Raw genomic sequence first — 25,349 nt, 5'->3', positions numbered from 1 at the left:
AAGGCCTCATTTCTTTTTCTGAAAACAGTAGAATGATGGGCTTTACCAAAAATCTGTAATTTTGTTTCATCTGTCCACAGCACAATCTACCAAAAGGATTTTGGCTCCCTCAGGTAAGTTTTGGCAAACTCCAATTTGGCTTTTTTATGTTTTTAGGTCAGCAATGAGGTCTTCCTGGGTCCCCTACCATAGCGTCCTTTTTCATTCAGATGGCGATGTATAGTGTGGGCCGACACTGTTGTACCGTGCGCCCGAAGGTCAGCTTGAACTTGTCAGGAATTTGATTGAGGTTCTTTATCCACCACTCAAACAATCCTTCATTGCAATTGTTGATCAGTTTTTCTCTTTCGTCCACATCCAGGGAGATTAGCTACAGTGGCATGGGCTGTAAACTTCTTGACAATAATGCGCACAGTGGACACAGGAACATTAAGATCTCAGTCTGGAGATTAGTCTGTAACCTTGAGATTGTCCATGCTTTTCCATAATTTTTGTTCTCCAATCCTCTGACAATTCTTTGCTGCTCTTTCTCTTCTCCATGCTCCGTGTGGCACACAGACGCACCACAGAAAGTTTGAGTCAATTTTTCACCATTTTAACTGGTTGCCGGTGTGATTTCTATATTGTCACCCCCTGTTAATTATTACAGGTGAGTTTATCTACAAATTACAGGAGCATCAAAAACTTGAATGCAATTTCATACAATTTTGAGAAGGTGCCAATAATTTTGTCCAGTCCATTTTTAGAGTTTTGTGTGGAATTTGCCAGATTTGGCTTTTTCTTTACTTTTTTTGTGTCCTACCAATGCAAACAAAAGAACTAAGCATGAGAAAGCCTAAACATTTGTAATTGCAACAATATTCTGTGCGAAGTTGTGCATTATCTGACAAGAATGGAACAGGAAGGGGTGCCAATATTTTTGGCCATGACTAGTTATTGTTGACTGAGAGAGTTTAGTTCAGCTTTAAACTGGCTAGCTGCAGTGGCCCCCTTTATGAAACATCCTGGAAATTTCTAAAAGTTTAATAGAAAATCCCTTAAGTTTTATAGCAAAACCAAAAATGGCGGTCTTTGCACACAGGGGCATTTAGTCAAAGTGGACCTTTTGTTAAAATTGGATTCCCCACTGTCCTGTCTTTCCTATTGCCCTAAAGAGGATGTAAACTCCCCTATCTTTGTACCTTTCAGGTAAGCCTATAATAAGGCTTACCTATCCAGTATCTCACAAAAAAGTAGTGAGTGTACAGCTTGTATAACAGTGTAAATTTGCTGTCCCCCTCAAAATAACTCAACACACAGCCATTCATGTCTAAACCACTGGCAACAAAAGTGAATACACCCCTAAGTGCAAATGCCCAAATTGGGCCCAGTTAGCCATTTTCCCTCCCCGGTGTCAGGTGACTCGTTAGTGTTACAAGGTCTCAGGTGTGAATGGGGAGCCGATGTGTTAAATTTGGTTTTATCGCTCTCACTTTCTCATACTGGTCACTGGAAGTTCAACATGGCACCTCATGGCAAAAAACTCTGAGGATTTGAAAAAAAAGTATTGTTTCTCTACATAAAGATGGCCTAGGCTATAAGAAGATTGCCAAGACCCTAAAAATTGAGCTGCAGCACGGTGGCCAAGACCATATAGCTGTTTAACAGGACAGGTTCTACTCAGAACAGGCCATCACCATGGTCAACCAAAGAAACCGAGTGTACGTGCTCAGCGTCATATCCAGAGGTTGGAAAATAGATGTGTCAGTGCTGCCAGCATTGCTGCAGAGGTTGAAGGGGTGGGAGGTCAGCCTGTCAGTGCTCAGACCATACACTGCATCAAATTGGTCTGCATGGCTGTTGTCCCAGAAGGAAGCCTCTTCTAAAGATGATAGAAAAAAAGGGGGTTTATGGTCTGGTAACATCAGTAACACACCTCCATCCCGATACATACATAGGAAACTGGAAATGGCCCGTGGGACTTTAAATGAGGTGTGTACCTATGGCTGGAGGTAGAAAATAAAAACCAAATGTTATGAAATAAAATAAAAGAGTAGCTTTTATTGCGGTAAATTAGAAGTGCATAAAATAGATGGTAGTAAATCACATAATGTATACATCATAATGGTACAGTATATCAGTCTCGCCAATATAGTCCTAAATACATATATCATAGTAAATGAGTATAGTGCATCTTGAACTGACGCGTTTCGCGAGCTGTACGCTCGCTTCTTCAGAGTAAATGCGTAAGAATTATGTCTAAAAAGAGAGAGACATGCATATATGGGAGAAACAACAAAAAAGTAACAAAAATCAATGAAAAATATAAATGGAAAAAGTATTCTGTAAATATGAGGGACTCAGAAGGAGTGCCAAATACTTACAGGCCAATGTATCTGGAATTGTAATGGGTTAACTGAGGCGGCGGTGGGGAATGCCTGACTCGGGAGCTGAAGGGTCCAACTGGATCAAGCCAACAGAAGGCCCATGGTAGATGGATGACAGATGAGTATAGTAGGAGGAGATAGGACCTTCCAAATCTGTCATAAACCTTTAAATAAAGTAGTATAGTATATAATGTATAATACTGGATATAATTATCACATATGTAGGTGATAACATATTATGTAAGATATAGGAAGAACATGTGATAAGGTCAGTAGGAAGGTAATAATGAAGATGAAAGATAGAAAGAATGATGAGGCAGAAGAGTGGATATGCACAGTGCATAGGAATAGGTGTCAGACATGTGTTGGTCAACAATTAGTGGGGGGCAGGAAGGTGAGTAAACTTAAGAGTAGGGTAACCTTCCAGATCTGTCATAGAACTATAAATTAAGTAGTATAATATAGAATATAAATTATATAGTCAATATAATTGTATGGTCAGTAAATAATCATTAACCACTTGCCGACTGCCGTCGGTAGATTTACTGCGGCAGTCAACCCCTCACAGGTAAAGTGACGTATATTTACGTCACTAGCCTGTGAGGCTCTGGGGAGCGAGCGCGCGCCGCCGGCGGCGCGGTCACGGACCCCCCCCGCGCGTGTGACCGGCGGACCCGATGTCTGCCGCTCACTCTGCGATCGTTGGGGGAGAGGGAGAAAGGCAGGCAGCTAGTGTAAACAAGCTGCCTGTCATTCTCGCCTGTGTAGAAACCCTGATCATACGGTTCTACTATGTAGGACTGTTGATCAGTGTAACTACAGCTGAAGCCACAGCCAATCACAGTTAGAATCACGCCCCTAGGGACACACACAGCCTCTCCCTCTCAAATAAAGTTAACCCCTTCACTGCCAGTGTATTTTTACAGTAACAGTGCATATATATAGCACTGATTACTGTAGAAATGTCACTGGTAACCCCAAAAGTGTAAAAAATGTCAGTCAAGGGTCCGATCTGTCCGCCCCAATGTCGCAGTACCGCAAAAAAAATCGCAGATCGCCGCCATTACGCGTTAAAAAAAAAAAACAACTAAAATGACAAAAATCTTTCCCTTTGTTAGTAAACGCAATAACTTTTGCGCAAACCAATCAAAATACGCTTTTTGCGATTTTTTTTTTTTTTGGGGGAATTTCATATAAAAAAAATGTGAAAAATATTGTTATTTTTGCAAAATTGACGCTCTTTTTTTGTTTATAGCGCGTGATCAAAAAATCGCACAGGTGATCAAATACCACCAAAAGAAAGCTCTGTTTGTGGGAAAAAAAAGGACGTCAAATTCGTTTAGGTACAGCGTCGCACGACCGCGCAATTGTCCGTTAAATTCACGCAGTGCCAAATCGCAAAATGCCCCCTGGTCTTTTAGCAGCCAAATCCTCCGGGGCTTAAGTGGTCAAGAAGTATTAGTAGGAGTAAAATTAGAAGGAAAAATGCGAAAGGGGGGGGGATATGCAAGTTGTATAGAAACTAGTGCCAGGCATGTGCTGAAGAACGGAATGATGAAAATGAGAACGTGAGTGAAGTTAGTAAGGTGAAATAAATGAACACCTCTAATGAGTGAGAAAAGGTATGAATGGAATCATGATAGTGAGAGTGCTTATCATATTGTGAAAGGCTGATGGCAAAAAAGATTGTGTGAATGTAGAAAAGAGAAAGGCGGGTGTCCCAGAAAGATGATGCACAAGAAAGCCCGCAAACAGTTTGCTGAAGACGAGCAGACTAAGGACATGGATTACTGGAACCATGCCCTGTAGTCTGATGAGACCAAGATAAACTTATTTGGTTCAGATGGTGTCAAACTTGTGTGGTGGCAACCAAGTTAGGAGTACAAAGACAAGTGTATCTTGCCTACAGTCAAGCATGGTGGTGGGAGTGTCATGGTCTGGGGCTGCATGAGTGCTGCCGGCACTGGGAAGCTACAGTTCATTGAGGGAACCATGAATGCCAACATGTACTGTGACATACTGAAGCAGATGATCCCTTCCCTTCGGGGACTGGGCCACAGAGCAGTATTCCAACATAACGACCCAAAACACACCTCCGGGGCGACCACTGCCTTGCTAAAGAAGCTGAGGGTAAAGGTGATGGACTGGTCAAGCATGTCTCCAGACCTAAACCCTATTGAGCATCTGTGGGGCATCCTCAAACGGAAGGTGGAGGAGCGTAAGGTACCTAACATCCACCAGCTCTGTGATGTCATCATGGAGGAGTGGAAGAGGACTCCAGTGGCAGCCTGTGAAGCTCTGGTGAACTCCATGTCCACAGTACTGAAAAACAATGGTGGCCACACAAAATATTGACACTTTGGGCACAATTTAGACATTTTGACTTAGGGGTGTTCTCCTTATTATTGCCAGCGGTTTAGACATTAATGGCTGTGTGTTGTGTTATTTTGAGGGGACAGCAAATTTACACTGTTATACAAGCTGTACACTCACTACTTTACATTATAGCAAAGTGTAATTTCTTCAGTGTTGTCACACAAAATTTATAATAAAATATTTACAAAAATGGGAGGGGGTATACTCGCTTTTGTGAGATACTGTAGGTACTGTAAATATTGCCTAAACCTGCACCATATAGTACATATTTACTGTGTACTGCGCCGATGACGTCATTGGCACATGCACTCTGAAGGAACGGCCGCCCGTGCCATTTCTTCAGAGCCCTGTGCCGTGACCGGCGGCTCCTGCACGCATGCGTGGGAGTGACATCACGTGGCTTCGGCCAGTCACACAGCCGGAGTCCGGACTCGGAAGGAAGAGTAAGATGAAGATGGATACAGCCTCCAGTGGGGACAACAAAGTCTTAGTTTTGCAGGCAAGTGTCACATAATGTGCTAGTATGCGATGCATACTAGCACATTATGCCTTTACTTTGCAGGTAAGAAAAAAAAAAAAAAGAAAGTTGAGTGTACTTCCTTTTTGACTTAACCACTTGCCTACTGGGCACTTAAACTCCCTTCCTGCCCATGTCAGTTTTCAGCTTTCAGCGCTGTCACGCTTTGAATGACAATTGCGCGGTCATGCTACACTGTACCCATATGAAATTTTATCATTTTTTTCACACAAATAGAGCTTTCTTTTGGTGGTATTTAATCACCTCTGGCTTTTTTATTTCTTACAAAAAAAAAAAGACAGAAAATTTTGAAAAAGAAAAAGTTTTTCTTATTTTCTGTGAGTAAATTTTGAAAATGTTTTCTCCTTCACTGATGTGCGCTGATGAGGCGGCACTGATGGGCACTGATAGGCTGCACTGATAGGCACTGATGAGGTGGCACTTATGGGCACCGATGAGGAGGCACTAATATGCCGCACTGATGGGCGGCACTGCTGGGCACTGAGATGCGGCATTGAGATGCGGCACTGAGAGGCGACACTGATGGGTGGCACTGATCAGCACTGATGGGCAGCACCATCAGTGCCCACACTCAGCTAGTGCTGCTAGTCAGTGCCTAGATGAGCAGGCACTGATGGGCACTGACTGGCAGCACTATGGGCACTGATGGGGGGGCACTGATGGCGGGCACTGTGGGCAGTTGTGGCATTTTTTTCCCCTCTTCTGTAATCAGGGCACTGGTGATCAGTGCCCTGTGATCTGGCTCTCCTCTTCCTCACACTGCAGTTTCCGTGTGAGGAAGAGAGCTGGCGATGAGAGATGATCTCATATGTTTACATATGAGATCATCTCTCATTGCACGGTCCGATCACGTGGTAAATGGCCGCTGTGATTGGCCATTCGCCACGATCTGTGATTGGCTGTGTCCAAGGGACACAGCCAACAGATTTTCCCCGATGCGCGCTCGCGGGAGCCTGTTACTGGGAGGCCATTTAAAGATGGCCTCCCGGAAATTTGAGTCCGCGCTGTAGCCGTACTTCGGCTATAGCGCGGGCCGGAAGTGGTTAAAGCACAAATCCTAGACAACTTGGGACACTCCAGATCCCAACGGAGTTTGTCACATGACTAAAGAGAAATTTGGTAAGGCACAAAAGTTTACTGCAGTTCACCTTAACACACATTCCATGCCTACAGGTACATAGGGGTGCAGTTTTTGTGCTATTGGCTGTCCACTCTTATGAATAGGCTTCCTTAAAACCCAAAAGTGGAACTTCCGCTTTGATTGGTCCTAACCCCCTGACATGCCACATTTGGCATGTCATTTTTTTTGGGGGGGGAGCGGGTACCTAGTTTTGACAGGTACCCGCTCCCACTTCCGCTCGGAGCGCCGCGGCGCCCTGAGCGGAAGTTCTCCTCTCTCCCTCCCTCCCTGCAATCTTCTGGGACATGTCAGAGGTCCCAGAAGATTGCCGGCCAATCACGACGCATAGCGCAACTCGCGCATGCGCAGTGCGTACCCGGCTGTGAAGCCGCAAACTGTCACAGCCGAGTGCCCACATCAGTGATGCCGGCGCCGCAGAGCAGAGAGGGAGAAGACGGCGCATCGCTGGACTGTGGGACAGGTGAGTGTGCGGTTAGGCTGGAACTCCGCTTTAAAGTGATTGTAAACAATCACTTTGTATAACAACCCATTTAGTTTTAAAGTAGAAATTAACAATAAAATGTTTGTATATAGATATTAAAAAACTATAGAAATACCTATTTTTATTTATTTTTTTCCTCGCTCTCAGCATGGTAAGTGGTTTACACAGGGCCGCATATATGCGGCCGCTCGGTGTTAAGGCCCACCCGCATATATGTGTGCGGCCTGCATCAAGGGACTAATAGGAAAGCAGAGGGACTGAAAGTACATGGTACAGAAGGAACTCATCAGTAATATGAAAGGCTGGGTTTACATATTCTTTAATGCAGTGCATGGTAATGCACAATATTCTGCATGTTAACATTGCAACTGAATACCATTGTGACAGAGGCCTTGGAATGGGCAACCAATGCACAACATTGGAATAAAAACTGGACCTGCACCACCTGTTGTATTATGCATTATGTTGCCATTCTGATTGATCCATTATCGCAACATATAGGTGATGCCAGCCTAACTCAACAGATTTTTATCTATGTACATACGTTTGCGTACATGATTTCTCATATGTATTCCTAAGACTGCTTGCTACCTTGATTTTGACCTGTGTTAAGTTTGACAGTTCTCCCACATGTGAACAGTGGTTGCCTTCACATCTGGAAACCTGATAAATGTGAGCTGAACACAGTTTTTATGTACTTTGTGTTAGTGATATGTTACACCGTATATTGCTCCCTCAGTTCCCTTTTATCTTTCAGATGGTTTCAATATTTTAACAATATAAGCTGCTGCTTGCTTTTAAACAAATAATTTATTAAACTGAATCTGAACCAAATCGCTAAAATCACCAACAAGCTTTAATATATTTATACCGTTCAAAAACGTTGTGTTTTAAAATAGAGATCGACCGATTATCGGCAAAGCCGATATGTTGAGGGCCGATATGCACTTTCCCTGATATATCGGAATCTGCCACCAAGGTGACCGATATGGTCAATATTTCGGGAAAGTGCTTGTGATGCCTTCAGCTAGAGGCATCACCCCGGTACCGGCGTCCATACCCGACGGTCGGTTGTCTTGTAATGAAAAACGATGCGGTTGATAAGCCGCTTCGCTGTCATTACAAGGAGCGGTAAGGTTACGTCCCCCTCCCGCCGCCTTCCGTAGCTCGCCCGGGTCTCCCATCCCACCGGCCTGCAACGCCGCCGAAGACCCGATCAAAGCCGCATTCGGCTCTGATCGGGTCTCCATGCAAAACCCCGGAAGTGATGTCATGAGTGACATCACTTCTGGGTACTGTCTGGCGCCAGATTAAAAAAAATGGCCAAAACAGCCAAACTTGGCGTTTTGAATGCTTTTAAGTGCAGAGGAGGGGTTTGGGGTCTTTTAGACCCCCAGATCCCTCCACAAGAGTACCTGTAAAGTAGAAAAAATAACGGCCCATATCGGCCGATACTGATATGCATTTACCAAAATATCGATATCGGCAACGGAAAACCGATATTGGTCGATCACTATTTTAAAATCTGCAGCTTTCATTAACATAATCCCTGGGGATCCTGCCATGAGGGTCCTTGTTAAGGAATTTCCTGTGACAGCATTTTGTCCTCGCCTGCTGTTGTCCTTCTGTGTAACCTTGTCGGCTGGGCTCCTGGTGGAGACTATAGGTGGCCGTGCACATGCCAACACCCACTGCTCATGTATGGGCCACCGTTGTCATCATCAGGATTACTGGTCCTAAATAATGATGTGCAGGCAATAATGGTGCAAATATACAGACAGCCCCCAAGTTACAAACATCTGACTTAAAAACAAAGGGAGACAACCTGGAAGTGAGAGGAAATCTACCCCTAGTTATCATGGGAAAAATGTGTCTCCACTAAAGTTTTATCACTAATCCTGGTTTCCACAACAACCCAAATTTGTTAAAATCTAATTTTCACAGAGACAATGTGAAGTGAAATATTCTGAACAGGGACATAGACAGGAAAGCAAAAGTTAAAACAGTGTTAACCTTCTATACCAGTGTTGGTTAATTTTGGCACCCCAGATGTTTTAGAACTATATTTCCCATGATGCTCATGCACTAAGCATCATGGGAAATAGTTCCAAAACATCTGGGATGCCAAAGTTCGCCATCAATGCTCTATACAATCTCTCTGTTAAACTCTCTATGCTATCCAAAATTTTTTTGCTTGAGTTGCATCCAAAAAATGTACCTGTTCCAAATCCCATACAAATTCATCATAGGAACAAACCTACAGAACCTCTTTTGTTTGTAACCCGGGGACTGCCTGTATATAGGCAGGAGGTGGCTTAAGAGGTGGCATATAAGCAGCACTGAGGATAGGGGAAAAAATAAAAAATTAGAAAAAAAGACCATTGTTTTACAGGGCTGAAAGATTCTCAGTTGCCAGGTCACCATGCATATGAATAGAAAAAAAAAAAAAAAAGCTGTTGCTGACAGACGGGCTGAAAGGATGATCCTGTTGTCTGACAAAGCCAGAACTACATGAGTGTAACAGCTAATGTGACTGTATTAATGTCAGCTTTGCTCAAGACAGATCGAGCAAAGTTACTTTAGTGTGTGATAAATGAGAACTTGGCTCCGTCTGTTCTGCACAGCACCAGCTGCCAGAACAGTCCCATTAGCTGTTACGCTCTAGCGCAGGGCAGACGGCTTTACCCAATAGTCCCGGCATTTCAGTGTCCGCCTCCCCATTGGCAATAGCTATATCATCATGTATGCAAATTCCTCGTGCCCAAATGCTACCTCCCCTTCTCAAGGTGACATTTGCCAGCTCAAGGACCACGTCTGCTTTGTGAGATGCAGCTACCAAAGCCATGTGCTCTTAGTGGCTCCTTGTAGTGGTTGAAATTTCCACATGCCTGGCTTAACATAGAACTTAAGGCAACACATTGTTTTCAGTTTTAGACAGAGTTGTGATGAATTGGAACACCTATTTTGATTGTTATTACTGTCTGTGCCCCCGTTGGGGAGATTCACAGAGTGTAGAAGAGGTGTGGGACTTTAAATGAGGCATTTGGCTTGAGTACTTTTTTTCCTCAGGCTAGTAATGGCAAGGATCCTCGTCATAGACGTGGTCTATCCTTTTTGGCTCACAGGAAGTTTTTTTCGTCCCTCAGGGTCGGCTGACCAGGGTATAAAGCCTTTCAAGGCCTCTTCGGGAGGATCCAAGCGACCTTGGTCAGGCAAGTCTAGAGTGGGCTTTTCCAGATCTGTGGACAAGAGTCCTTCAGCATGAAGGTGCGCCCCCACCGCATCTGGGTTTTGGGAGACATCTTTGCTGTTTCCCAAACCCGTGGACTTCCTTGGTACAAGACAAGTGGGTCCACAAAGTAATATGGTTCGGTTACAAGATCGAGTTTCGTTCTTACCCTCCGCAAAGCTTCTTTCCTTCCAACGCGCGCCTGTCCCCGGACCGCTTACAGGCTCTTTGGAGCGGTTCAAGACCTGGTACTTCAAGGGGTGGTTATTCCGGTTCCAACCTCGGAATGTTTTAAGGGATTTTATTTAAACCTGTTTCCAGGAAGGAAGGCAAGGTGTGCCCAATTCTGGAACTCAAGGCACTGAACTGTTTTGTGCGGGTTCAGAATAGGGTCCGTTCGCACAATGGTGGCATCCCTGCATCAGGGGGATTTCTTTGCCTCTGTCGACATCAAGGATGCTTACCTACCCATTCCAATGTGTTGGTCACCAGCGCTTCCTCCGCTTTGACGTGGGAGAGGAGTATTATCAGTTTGTGGCGTTACCCTTTGGTCTCGCCTCTGCTCCTCGGGTCCTCACAAAAGTGTTGGCCCCGGTGCTAGCATTGGTATGGCAGCGTGGGATCGCAGTACTGGGCTACCTGGACGACCACCTTCTGCGAGCGGAGTCCCCTACTGCTCTGATGCGCAACGTGGAGATCACTATACGGACCCTGAGGGAGTTTGGCTGGTTTCTGAATTTTCAGAAGTCTGCTCTGTTTCCTTCCACAAAGCTGGACTATCTGGGTCTGGTTCTGGACTCGGCTCTAGCCAGAGTGTTCCTTCCTCTGGACAAACTCCAGAAACTGCAGGCTGCAATTCATCTTCTGCTGTCCAGCAGATGGTCCTCCTTCCAGACAGGCATGCAGGTGCTGGCCTGATGGTTTCTGCCTTCAAGGCGGAGTCCAGACTTCCGATAAATGTCCTGTTACTCTGAGCGATCAGACTGTACCTTGATCATTGGACGGATTGTCTTTAGGGGTGTCCAGTGCAAATTCAATTGGATAATGCCATGGCTGTGGCTTATGTCAATCACCAGGGGGGCACAAGAAGTGTTTTGGCAGCTCTGGAGATAGCCAGCATTCTACGGTGGGCAGAACGTTTCGTTCCAGCACTCTCCGCCATACACATTCAGGAGTTTGAAAACTGGCAGGCGGATTATCTGTCGGCAGGCGTTGGACCAAGGGGGAGTGGTAGCTTCATCCGGAACTGTTTTCATCAGTTGTTTCTCTGGTGGGGCACCCCCAAGGTGGATCTGTTGGCATCTCGGCTCAACGGAAAGGTGCAGAGGTTTGTGGCATAGTCACCAGATCATCTGGAGGATGCTGGTGTCCCCGTGGGGCCAGTATCGTCTGTTTTATGCCTTTCCCCCTCTCAAGCTTCTGCCAAGACTCCTGCTCATGATCGAGGCAGAAAGGATTCCGGTTATTTTAGTGGCCCCAGACTGGCCTCGCCAGGCTTGGTACGCCCACCTGATGTGGCCGACCTGATGTGGCTGGTCGCCGATGTCCCTTGGAGACCACCTCTCAGGGAGGATCTGCTGTCCTTAGGGCTGTTCTCCCATCCTGCTTTACAGTCGCTGGCTTTGGCGGCTTGGCTGTTGAAAGCCAGGTGCTGAAGGATAGAGGTTTGTCTGAGTATGTGATTCCAACGCTGTTAAAAGCTAGGAAGTCTACTTCTAGGAAGATCTACCATCGTACGTAGAAGACTTATATCGCGTGAGTCTCTTGGGGTTCTTCCTCGCTCCGTCTAGGTGGCTCGGATCTTGACCTTCCTTCAACGGGGGGGTTGAACAGAAATTGGCCTTGACTACCATCAAAGGCCAGGTGTCGGCTTTGCCGGTCCTCTTTCAACGACCTTTGGCCACGCACTCCCTAGAGCAGTGACGGCGAACCTCGGCACCCCTGATGTTTTGGAACTACATTCCCCATGATGCTCATGCACTCTGCAGTGTAGATGAGCATCATGGGAAATGTAGTTCCAAAACATCTGGAGTGCCAAGGTTCGCCATCACTTCCCTAGAGCATACCTTTTCTTAGAGGGTTCGACACTTGGCTCCTCCAGTACGGTGTCTGTTACCACCTTGGGACGTCAACTTGGTGCTCTCAGTTCTTCAGAAGCCTCCCTTTGAAAATCTTCGGGAGATTCCCCTCCTTACGCTGTCCATGAAGGGGGCCTTTTTGGTGGCAATCACCTCTACGCGCAGGGTGTCCGAATTGGCGGCGTTATCCTGTCATTCACCTTACTTGGTTGTTCACAAAGTTAAGGTGGATCTTCGCCCCTATCCGTCATTCCTTCCAAAGGTTGTCTCGGATTTCCATTTGAATGAAGACATTGTGTTGCCTTCCCTGTGTCCCAGGCCAAAACATTCTAAGGAAATTACGTTGCATGCCCTGGATGTGCTTCGGGCAATTCGGGTGTATCTGGCAGCTACAGGGTCTTTTAGGAAGTCAGACTCACTATTTGTGCTTACAGATGGGCCTCGGAAAGGACTGTCCGCTTCCTCTGCAACCATTTCCTTATGGATCAGACAGACGGTGATTCAGGCCTGTTCAATCAAGTGTCCGGTTCCTCCTTTCCCTGTCCAGGCACACTACTCGGGTGCTCAGTGCTTTCTGGGCCTTCCGTCATCAGGCGTCAGTGGCGCAGGTTTTGCAAAGCGGCCACCTGGTCGTCGGTGCACACTTTCACAAAATTTTATAAAGTGTATGTGTTCACTTCTGCGACTGCTTCTTTTGGCAGCACGGTTTTGTAGGCTGCTATTTAGAGGACCTGGGGGTGTAATGTTTTCAGATGGGCTCCAGTTGTTTGTTGGTTGAGCTCCTGTTGCCTGGTTGGCTACGGTTTATCCTTGGGATTTTTTTCTTGTTGTTCCCACCCCTCATGTTTGACACTGCTCTGGGATATCTCAATGGTTCAGGAGCTGTGTCCTTCAATGAACGAAAGCAAAAATGGGATTTATGACTTACCGTAAAATTCATTTCTCTGATGATCATTGACTGACACCGCACACACCCCTCTGTGGAATTCTCCTGACACTGCTTGTAACAAAACTGAGTACATATAGCAGGGAGGGGGAGTATACCCCCTGGGACTGCCCAAAGGCGTAGTCAGTCTTTTTCTCTGCCTAGTATCCTCCTCCTGTAGGGGGCAGTATAACCCAATGGTTAAGAAGATCAGAAGCTGTGTCCAGCAATGAACATCAGAGAAATGGATTTTACGGTCAGTCAAATTTTCCATATTTCTCTATCGTTCATTGACTGACTCGGGCTCTGATGCCTATCAGTAGGGTTATACTGCCCCCTACAGGAGTAGGACACTAGACAGTCAGTCAGTTTAAATCTGTCTTGTCAGGAGTAAGGACTTAGTCCCCTGCTGGGAATCTCTGGTTCTGGCAAAGTTTTTTTTTTTTTTTTTTTAGCTAATTTTTAGTTAGCTTTTCTCCAGGTTTTTCCTGTGAGATCTACAAGCAACTATGCCAGATCTGGGCGACAGGCCGGATGTATAGATCCAGTAGTCACCCCAGCCGGCCAATGAGCGTGCGCAGACCTTGGCTTGGTGCTGGGTCGGCCTCGACATAGTCCCACTGGACGGGGACTTTAACAGTTGCCCTTGTCATGCAAACGTTGACTGAATTGGCTAACTTACTACGCCGTGACCTGGAGGGGAATCAAGTTCCCTCTGCCTTTGAGGAGCTGCTTGACCAGCTGGTGCAGGGGCTGCAATTTGTTTGCGATGCCCCGCTGGACACTGCTCCCATATTGGGCCGACTGTCGGTTTCTGCAATAGTCCTTCGCGTATACTTTGGCTGAAGTGCTGGTCTGTGGCTCAAACTTCAAAGAAGGCCTTGACTGATCTGCCTTTTCAAGGAGATCGCCTGTTTGGAGCTACCCTGGATGACAATAAGGGGAGTAGAGTACCTTTCTTCCACAGGCTAACAAGGGTAAGGACCCTCGTCACAGCCGGGGTCCCTCCTTTTCAGCACACAATAAGTTTTTCCCTCACTCAGGGTCAGTCGATAAGGTAAAGCCCTTCATGACTCCCTCAGGCGGTTCCAAGCAACCCTGGTCTGGCAAACAAAAGTCTTTGCCGGTTCCCGGACCTGTGGCTATTAGAGATGCCAGACAAATGGGTTCAAGAGGTCATAGGGCCCAGTTACAAGATTGTGCCTCCGGTAAGGTTTTTCCCTTCCAATTTGCGACTGTCCCCGGATCACTTGCTGGCGCTCTCTGGGGCAGTTCAGGACCTGGGTCAACAGGGGGTAATAGTTCTGGTTCCATGTGCGTAACGTTTCAGGGCTTTTATTCAAACCTTTCCACGGTTCCCAGGAAGGAAGGTAAGGTGCGTCCAATCCTGGACCTGAAAGCACTAAATTGCCTACCTTCACATCCCAATCTGTGCAGGACACCATGGGTTTCTCAGTTTTTCCGTGGGAGAGGATCACTAACAGTGTGTGACATTGCCCTTTGGTCCCGCCTCTGCTCCTCGGGCTTTCACAAAGGTGTTGCTCCGATCCTGGCGTTGTTGCGGAAGCGGGGGATATTGGTCCTGGGTTACCTGGACGATCTGCTCCTCCGTGCGGAGTCTCCTACGATGCTGGAAATAAATTTGGAAATCACCATGAGAACTCTGGAGGAATTCGGGGGAATGCTGAACCTTCAGAAGTCGTCCTTGGTCCCTTCCATGAAACTGGACAACCTGGGCTGACTTTGGACTCGTCTTCAGCCAGGGTGTTTCTTCCTCCGGAAAAACTCCAAAAACCCCAGACTTCGGTTCAGCTGTTGCTGTCCAACAACCTGTATGAGATTTCTGGGACTGATGGTGTCATCCTTCGAGGTGGTCCCCTTCATTCAATTCCACACGGGAACCCTTTCAGAAGGAAATCCTTCTCAAATGTCCACGGAATATGGATTCTTGTGCCATTCAGACCTAGCTGAGCCGGGTGACCAGGAAGTCCCCGATCTGGTGGCTTTGGTCCTTGATGCTCAAGCAAGGAAAATCCTTCCTCCCTATATATTGGACAATTGTCACCACAGATGCAAGTCTGTCTGTGGGGGGGGGGGGAGTTCTCGGCAGGTTATCTTCTCAGGGAGTCTGTTCCTTGAAGGAATCCAGGTTACCGATCAATATTCTAAAGCTGAGAGTGATCCGGCTTGCCTAGTCCACTGGACCGGGTGCCTGCAGGGTTGCCTAGTGCGCATTTAATCTGACTTTGCCACAACCGTGGCTTATGTCAATCTCCAAGGGGGCACCAATAGTGTCCTTCCGGCCTTGGAAGTGGCAGGCATCCTTCATTGGCGGAATGCGTTTGTTCCAGTTCTCTACGCTGTTCACATTCCAGGAGTGGAAAATTGGCAGGCGGATTAACTCAGTCGACAGGCCTTGGATGCAGAGGAATGGTCCCTCCATCCAGAGGTGTGTTCATTGGGGCACTCCAGATGTAGATCTGTTGGCGTCTCGGGTCAACAGAAAAGTACAGAGGTTTGTGGCCTGCTCCCAGGACCCTCTGGCAGGCGCCGCAGATGCACTGGTGGCCCCGTGGCGTCAGTATCAGCTGATGTATGCCTTTCTTCCTCTCAAGTTGCTGCCAAGATTTTTTTGCAGGATCGAGGTGGAAGGGATTCCGGTCATACTTGTGGTTCCAGACTGGCCTCGCCGAGCTTGGTATGCCGACCTGGTCAAGCTAGTCGCAGACGCTCATTGGAGACTTCCTCTCTGGGAGGATTTGCTTTCTCAGGGGTCAATCTTCCATCCTGCTTTAAGGTCGCTGGCTTTGATGGCTTGGCTGTTGAAAGCCAGGTGCTGAAGGACAGGGCATTGTCTGCTTCAGTGATTCCCACTCTGCCTTGCGAGGAATGCGACTTCTAGGAAGATTTATCATCGTACGTGGAAGTCCTCTTTTGCGTGGTGTGAGTCTCTTGGGGCTCCTCTTCGCTCTACTCGGTGGCTCGGATATTGGCTTTTTTTCCAACAGGGAGTTGATCAAAAGTTGGCCTTGAGTAGTATCAAGGGTCAAGTTTCAGCCTTGCCAATTTTTTTTTTTCCAAAGGCTGTTGGGCACCCATTCCCTGGTGCACAACTTCATCCAGGGGGTGCAACACTTGGTACCTCTGGTGCGACCTCCCTTGCCACCTTTGGACTTTAATTTGGTGCTGTTGGTTCTTCAGAAACCTCCTTTTGAAAGTATTCGGGAGATTCCCCTGCTTACCTTATCCCAGAAGGTGGCCTTCTTGGTGGCTATTACTTCTTCGAGCAGGGTGTCAGAACTGGCAGTGTTGTCCTGTCGTTCTCCCTATCTGGTGGTTCACAGTGGTACTTCTTCCAGATCCATCCTTCCTTCCGAAGGTGGTTTCCAGTTTTCACTTAAATGAGGACATCGTGTTACCTTTATTTGTGTCCTAAGCCAAAACATCCTAAGGAATTCGCACTGTGTACTTTGAATGTGGTTCGGGCAATCAGGGTGTACTTGGCGACTACGGAGTCTTTTCGAAAGTCAGATTCGCTCTTTGTACTCAAGGATGGTCCAAAGAAAGGGCTGCCTGCATATGCTGCGACTATTTCCAGATGGATTGGACAGACATTTGTGCAGGCTTATTCAATTAAGGGTCAGGTTCCACCTTGACCTGTTAAGGCGCATTCTACTCGGGCGCTTAATGCTTCGTGGGCTTTTCACCATCTGTGGTTCAGGTTTGCAAGGCAGCCTGGTCGTCTGTTCACACCTTTACCAAATTTTATAAGGTGGATGTGCTGGCATCTGCTGATGCCTCTTTTGGTCGCAAAGTTTTTGCAGGCTGCTGTTTAGGGAGCTTTTTGGCCTTACTTGAGGGTGTTTACAGTTTGTTTCAGGTGGGCCTCATCTTGTTTTTCTGATGAGTCCTATTTTGCCTGGTTGGTTATGTTTAACCTTGGGGACTTGTTGTTTTCTGCTGTTCCCACCCCTCATTTTATGGTACGGCTTTGGGACGTCCCTACTGATACGCATCAGAGACTGCTTCCGTCAATGAACGATAGAGAAAACTGAATTTTTGACTTGCCGTAAAATTATTTTTTCTTAAGTTCATTGACGTACGCAGTACCTGCCCCTCTATTTTGAGTTGGGTTGGTATTACTTCTCTTGACACTGCTTTGATACAAAACTTACATCCTATGCAGGAAGAGAGAGCGTGTACCCTCTGGGACTGCCCATAGGCATAGCCAGAACTTTTTTTCTGTCTAGTGTCCTACTCCTGTAGGGGGCAGTATAACCCTACTGATATGCATCAGAGACTGCGTCCGTCAATGAACTTAAGAGAAAAGGATTTTACGGTAAGTCAAAAATCCATTTTTTTTTCCCTGCAAAAAAGTGTTTTTGTTTTTTATGTTGTTTTAAGTACATTAAGAGCCGGTTCACACTAGCGCGACTTGCCAGCCTGAAAAGTCGCGCTCCCTCGCGGTCCGTTGACCGCTACAGGACCCATTCTAATAGGAGCGACACAAGTCGCTCCGACTTAGAAAAAGGGTCCTGTACTATTTCGGGGCGACCTCGGAGCGACTTGCATAGACTTCCATTATGTGAAGTCCCTGCAAGTCGCTCCGAAGTCGTGGTGTATGGTAATGCACAAGTCGCCCCCGAAGTAGTAAGGAGTCGCGTCGCCTCAGTGTGAACCGGCTCTTATTGTTACTTTTTTTGTTTTTTAAAGTGAAGTTATCCTTAAAACATTTATCAGCGATGACTGCTATATACTGGAACAAATTATTGTTCAATTTATTTATCTATTTAACCGACTGCCCGGCCGCATATATACTACGGCAGGCTGGCTCGGCTGAGTGAATCGCTGTACCTGTACAGTGATCTGCTGGAGCGATCCTGGGGGCGCGTGCGCCCTCATTAGCCAGTGGGGAAGCTGGTTCATGGGGCCAACGCCCGCGATTGCTGCTGGGCACCCGCAATCACTCCCCGTGGAGAGAGAACAGCGTTCTGCTGTTGTAAACACAGCAGACCGTTCTCTCAGGAAACAGCACAGAGGGCCTGTGATCCTCCTTTTTAGGATCACAGGTCTCTGTGTTGATTCCACAAGCCCATCCCCCTCTGTTAGAAAACCCCTCCTAGGCATACTTGAACCCTTTGATCGCCCTTGAGTTAACCCCTTTCCTGCCAGTGTCATTATTACAGTAACAGTGCATATTTTTAGCACTGATTATTGTAGTAATGTCACTGGTCCCCCCCAAAAATATCAGGGGTCCGATCTGTCCACCGCAATGTTGCAGTCCCGCTAAAAATCACTGATTGCTGCCATTACTAGTAAAAAAAAAAAATATATAAATAAAAATGGCATAAATATTTCCTCTAGTTTGTAGACGCGATAACCTTTGCGCAAACCAATCAAAATACGCTTATTGGGATTTTTTTTTTACCAAAAATATTGTAGCAGAATACAAATTGGCCTAAAATGATGAAAAAATTAGATTTTTCCTTTTTTTTTATTGGGAATGTTATATATAGCAGAATGTAAAAAACATTTTTAATTTATTTTTTTTCAGAATTGTCGCTCTTTTTTTATTTATAACTCAAAAAATAAAAATCGCACAGGTGATCAAATACCACCAGGAGAAAGCTCGATTTGTTGGAAAAAAAGAACATCATTTTATTTGGGTACAGCGTCGCATGATGGCGCAATTGTCTGTTAAAGTAACGCAGTGCCGAATCGCAAAAAATGGCCTGGTCATTAAGGGGGTAAATCCTTCCAGTCCAGAAGTGGTTAAAGTCATTTTTTTTTTTTTTTTACATTTTTTTTGTTCTGTACAGGTATTTTGTGATGTGCTTTGTTTGTATATGTGTAAGAGAAAAAATGTAAACTCAAAAGTATTTGAGGAAAAAAAAAAAAAGAATTCTTGAACCGTGTCTGCATCTGATTTGACGCAGGTGCGCTTTGACTGAAAAATTCTGCCTGGCTTCTTTAGCAAAAATCAGTTGAAAAATTGACTTAGGTCGGGGGGTGCTGAAAGATCCACCCGCATAATAAAATTCAACCCATCCAGCAGGGATGAGACAAAATTTGATCCATGTATGGCCATCTTATGGTGGATGTAAACTTCTATCGATTGTTGGTACCTATAGATGAGCCTTACCTATAGGTACTGTAAATATCTCCTATGTAAATATCTCCTATAAAAGATATTTACTGTATATGCAGTCGATGTCATCGGCGCTTGGGTTTTGAGGGAATTGCCACCTTTGCCGATTCTTCAGAGCCATGCGCCATGACTGGCGGCTCTGGCGTGCATGCTGGAGTTTGCAAGCCCAGAAGGAGAGAGATGGATGTGGCCTCCAGTGGTGACAACGAGGGCTTCGTTTGCAGGGAAGTTTTGCATAATATGCTAGTATGTGATGCATACTAGCACATTATGCTCTTACTTTGCTGGTCAGAGGGGAAAAAAAGGCAGCGGTTTACTTCATCTTTAAGTTTAAATCTATCACCCTTGCACAGGATGTTCACACTTAAGCCAGACAAGTACACTTTGCTATGGAGGGTGGCAGTAGCAGAGAACAGACGAGGGAAATGGTTGACAGAAGTGGCTGGGTTGAATTTATTCCCCTAGCTAAGGCCTCTTCACAAAGGCCTACTGTGTTAGGTGAACGGTGGAGAAAGCGGCTTTAATTACTTCCTGCAAAGATCAACTGTTACTGAAACGTCTCCCGATTACCTCACCCTCTCAGAGAATAACGTCATTGTGCAAGGGGCACCCAGAGCAGGGCCATCCCGCTTCCAAAGATCCTCCTTCAAAGCCAAGTCTTCGGCTCTTTGCTGATCTGGGATATCCCTGGAGTACCGTGTCATTCTGCAGAGACCCAGGGCAAGGAGCCATGACCTCAGCGTGAAGAACGCAGGTCTCTCTGAAGTTGTGTAAGACGATCAGAGAGGATTTTGGAAACCTGAGGATTAGCAGGGAACCATTTGACGTGCCCCCTAAACCACAGCTTCCCACGAAAGTTTATAGATCCTAATCCAAAGAATCCCACAACTGACTCAACTACTAACCACAGGCACTCCAAGAAAAGAAAATTTATGTTCAAGGAGGAAGAAAAAAAAAAAATCTTGTATCCTAGTTATTAATTTCTTTGAAATAATTGACTTGACTTTACACAAATAATCTATACATTATGTAATTTTTAGATCACAAGCAATTAAAGGGGTTTAAATGAAGTAAACCACAAAATCCAGAATTTCTATTAACTTCAGTAAATTTAACCCAATTAGTTGGTGCGGTTTTCATGCCTAAAGCTGGTCATACGCAATTCGTTTTTTTTTCAGCCAGCAGGCAGATAAGAGGTGAATGGAGGAATCCCCTTTTTCCATCCACACGGACACTGATCAGTGGTTGAAGTTGATTGGCTGCAGATGCCAATAAAGGAACATTTTCCAACATGATTGACTTCTGTGAGCAGGGTTCAGCAAGCTCAATCAGTGTATGGCCAGCTTTATTAAAAGAGAATTGTGGGATTCTAAAAAATAGATACTCACCCAGGTGGATGCAGCATTGGTCCCCCGCCGCCTCCAAGACTGATCAAAGACCGCTGATTACTCGGTTCTCAGTCTTCAGTGAGCAGTGACTGTCGGTTCACGGCTCTCTGTTCTGTTCCTCCAGCGCTCACTAGAGCGCCAGATAGTGGAGGGGGCAGGAGCAGCTGGCTCAGACTCAGCGGTGAGCAGAGGCCAAACCAGCTGCCGGTCAGGCATCTGGGCAGATCTCAAAACTATTGTCGGGATCCCTGCAGAGTCTGGATGTCAGCTGACTGCAGACTTTAATTGGTTGTAAAGGCTGAAGGTTTTGAACCTTAAAGCAATAGTAAACTGCAGTTAAAAAAAAAAAATCCCCTGCAAGGCAATGTTATAATATGCTAGTATGCATTGCATACTAGCACACTATGCCTTAAAACAAAGGCCTCCAGTGCCGTGCTTTCACCACTGAGAGCGTTTCCCTCTTCACCTGGTCTCCCTTCTGGGTACACATCCTCCGGCTACATGAGTAGGCGGGGTGCAATGACGTCACTACCGTGCATGTGCGGGCCCTGCCATTTATAGCAACGGTTCTGAAGGCCCAGCGCCGGTGACATCACTGGCTGCATGCACTCTGAATATCTCCTAAACAGTTTCAGCTGTCCCAGGGCTCCCTCTCCTTATTGGCTGAGACAGCAGCAGGAGCTATTGGCTCCCACTGCTGTCAATCACAGGCAGTTAGCCAAAAGAAAAGTGGGGGGGGGGGGCACACGCGTTGACTCTGTCTTATGGACGCATGGAGCACGCACCAATGCCTCCATAAGAGGCAGCTTGCTTTTGGGGGCACTGGTCAAGGGGGAGGAGCCAGCAGTGTCAGCGGGAGACCCGAGAAGAAGAGGATTGGGGCTGCTCTTTGCAAAACCATTACACAGAGCAGGTGTGTATGACATGTTTTGTTTTTTTTTTTTTTTGTTTTTTTTTTATAAAAAGCCAAAACTTTAAAGTGATTGTAAAGTCTCGCTTTTTTTTTTTTCTATTGAAATCTCAAACATGTTATACTTCCCTGCACTGTGCAGTGGTTTTGCACAGGGAAGCCCAGATGCTCCTCTTCTTAGGTCCCTGGCTGCAGTGCCTGGCTCCTCCCTCCTGTTGAATTCCCCCACAGCAAGCAGCTTGCTATGGGGGCAACCGAGCTGCAGCTCCGTGTATCTATCTATTCAGACACCGAGCTGCTATTTGGCCCCGTACCCTCTCTCTCCTGATTGGCTAACCGAGTTTTACAGTAGGTGGAGGGGCGCAATGGTGCAGCTGCTGTGTCTCAGCCAATCAGGAGAGAGACTCCCGGACAACTGAGGCACTCGTGGACATTGCTGGAACGAGAGGGGGCTCAGGTAAATATTAGGGGGGGCTGCTGCACACAGAAGGCTTTTTTATCTTCATGCAAAGAATTAATTAAGATGAAAAAAATCTTCTGTCTTTACAACCTCTTTAGGCTGCTGTTGGTTGGATCTGGGTCACAGGAGTGCAGACCTAAGTGCACTCCTGTGCCCTACAGGAGTGCAGACCTAAGTGCACTCCTGTGCCCTACAGGAGAAATGGGGCCAAAATAGCTTTGGCCATACTTCTGCTTTTAAGTGACATAGTTTGTTACTGGGGCTGACCTCTCCTTTGAGAATGTTATTTGCTGGCTGTAATGCTGATGCTTTGGTTCAATGCTTTCTGAGTCTTTGACCTGGAACAAATATAAATATGAGAAATTCTCTGACAACAGCTTACTTGTCCTAGGTCTGTAACTCAAGACATAGTTAGGACCTTCCAAACCCTCGGAGAGGGATATCCTCCGCTGTACAGATGATGTAGATGATGTCTGGTCAGTAAGGCGGAGTGATGATATCATCCGTCTCCCTGGATAACTGTACTCTGTTGATATTATAATTGCCAATCCTGCAGGAGGGAGTTCATACTATCGGCATATATCGCCATGTGATTGTCTACATGTATCATTGTGCCACTCTGGATATGCACCGTTTCCTGTTGGTTTTTTACCTGTATTCCATGTGTTTTTCTAATAACTTAATGGACAAAAACATATTAAAGTCAGACACAGCAAAGAAATTAGCATTTTCATAGGCGCAATGGCAGACCCCCTACTTTTCTCAAGACCGAAGTGTTTTAAATCAGGCGATCTCCTATTTTTCCTGTACAGTGCATTCCTAAAGTTTTTCCAGCACTTCACTGTTTCCACGTTTTTATTATGTTGCAACCTTATTCCAAAATGGATTGTTCATTGTTTTCCTGGACAACCCCAGCTGGTGGTTATACCCCAGCATCTGCCATAATGTTTTGTCTTAAAGTGGAAGGATGTGTTTTCCTCAGCTCTGTCATATCAAGAAATAAGCTAGATCATCAAATACAAATACTGTTAGTCTCTCCAGTCGGCCATTGGGCGCAGTGTCCCCCAGACACTGAAGAGTATTACTTTGACAGCTCTTCAGAATTTCTTCAGTGACATGCATAGAAGGTGCTTGAACTACAGAGTTCTGAATAGCAGATTACTAAATCTGTGTAGTCACGCAGGAAACCCACTAGGCTGCAGAGCCTCCGGACCCAGATTGTTGGAATTCTCTGCAGACTTGCCTATTATTAAAGCTGTACACTGCTTCTAAGTAGGTCCTGAAAGGAGGGAGAGTGAATACTGTTGCCATATTTAGCCCTCATTAACTTGCATAGTAGGTGAGGTTGAATAAAGACAATAGTCCATCTAGTTCAACCTGTGTAGGTGTGTTTGGCCGTAATCATCTCGCATACCCCTGAATGTTCTGATTCTTGAGATTTACGTCTAAGAGTCTTTTGAAAGCCACCATACTTCACGCAGAAACCACCTCTTGTGGTAGAGAATTCCACAATCTTGTAGCCCTAACAGTAAAGAAACCCCCCACGTTGCCTGAGGTTAAAACGCTTCTCCTCTAATCGCCTTGTATGCCCTCTAGTCCTCATGCAAGCCTTCTGACTGAATAGCTTATTTTCTATGCTGATATCACCATTGAGATATTTATAAATTGCTATCATGTCCCCTCTCAGGCGTCTCTTCTCCAGGGAGAATAAATTAAGCGATTGCAGACGCTCTTCATAATTAAGGTCCTCCAATCCCCTAATTAGTTTAGTTGCCCTTCTCTGGACTCTCTCCATCTCCAACACATCCCACCTGAGGACCGGCGACCAGAACTGGACAGAATACTCCAGATGTGGTCGGACCAGAGTTTTATAAAGTGGAAGGATTGTAGACTTATCTCTGGAATACATCCCTTTCTTTATGCATGCTAATATTCTCTACCAGGACTCCCAGATCTGTCTCCATTTTTGATTCCCCCAAAGGTTCCCCCCCTAAAGTGTATTGTGCTTTTATGTCTTTTGTCCCCGAGTGCAAGACCTTACCCTTCTCCACATTAAACCTCACTTGCCATGTCGTTGCCCACTCCATTATTTTGTCCAAGTCATTCTGTAGGATATCTGCTTCATGCTGTGCAGTTATTGACCTGCCAAATTTTGTGTCATCTGCAAAAACTGATATAGAGCTACTGATCCTGTCCTCAATGCTGTTTATGAATAAATTGAACTTAAAATGGCAGCGAACACAAAAAAAAAAAGATCCATCAACGTTACATAAACATCAAACCTTATGAGTTTTGCAACGATGGAGACATGTGAAAGTTATGTCATTCTCTCATTTTATTTAACCCCGGCTTATGTCGGTTTAAAGAAGTTGTAACCCTACAAACAAAAAATAATGGTCCTGTTCCTTTAAAGCATGTTAAACTGCATAGTGCTTGTGCAGTGTCCTTTTTCCTTTTCTATGCTGTAAAAAAACCTGGTTGATCCTGCCTGTTCCTGTGTCCCTCTGTGTGTACTGACCATGGTAATCATGGCTGTTGATCCCTGATTACTGTGGTCAGGTTAGGTGCCTCTACGATCCCGCTGCTCTCCCCTCTCCCCCTCCCTCCCTGCCTGTCAGCTCCTGTGTGTGAGCTGCCCCCCATCCTACCGCTGTTTCGAGTGGCTGTAAAGTTACTGCACACAATTACTGCCCGTCCCTCTATGGCAAAATGTACTCCTCAGTGTCGGTTTTTTGTTTAATATTCCCCTGCTAAATACCTTATTCCACCATGCCAATCTGCGGCCAGCAGACGTCATAGGGGGATCTTAGCCCCTCCCTCTGTAGTCCATAGATCAGAGAAGAGCAGCGGGCAGTTACTTGACCACAGATTGGTGAGGTAGAATAAGATATTTAGCAGAATTAAAAAAAACAAAAAAAAAACAAAGACCCTGTTTAGTACATTTTGTCATAGCAGAGGGGCTGGCAGTAATTGTGAGCACTGCTTCTACAACCACTTTGTCTTGTGTCTCAAATTCTTCCTGAGAGTGACTCTGTCGCTGTTTCCTTCTGCAGGAGATCCAGGCTACCTGGTACGAGAAGCTTCACGAGTGGGAGGATGCCCTGGTGGCCTACGATAAGAAGCTAGAGTTGAACAAGGACGATTCAGATTTGATTTTGGGGCGCATGCGATGTCTGGAGGCACTGGGAGAATGGTAAGTTCACAAAAAGATTATATTTAAAGTATAAGTAAAAGCAAATAATTTCAGTTTTGTAGAGAAATTAGCATACCTGTCAGCTTTTTACTTCTGTCTATGCCCCTGTTTTCGAG

At 45.9% G+C, this 25,349-nt stretch overlaps 1 protein-coding gene across 3 annotated transcripts in view; it reads left to right on the top strand.

Moving 5' to 3' along the window:
• The window catches only part of MTOR (mechanistic target of rapamycin kinase), a 254,519-nt gene that overhangs the window by 121,417 nt on the left and 107,753 nt on the right, over positions 1–25,349 (top strand). For all 3 annotated transcript variants that reach the window (XM_082274319.1, XM_082274318.1, XM_082274317.1), the window contains exon 32: positions 25,094–25,233. In XM_082274319.1, the coding sequence (XP_082130445.1) occupies positions 25,094–25,233 (140 nt within the window). The remainder of the gene's footprint in view (positions 1–25,093; positions 25,234–25,349) is intronic.

The sequence above is a fragment of the Pelophylax lessonae genome (genome assembly GCF_965119305.1).
Source record: "Pelophylax lessonae genome assembly, chromosome: 12".
Lineage (NCBI taxonomy): Eukaryota > Metazoa > Chordata > Amphibia > Anura > Ranidae > Pelophylax > Pelophylax lessonae.
Note: the sequence above shows the minus strand (reverse complement) of the source record. Positions and strands in the feature narration are given on the sequence as shown.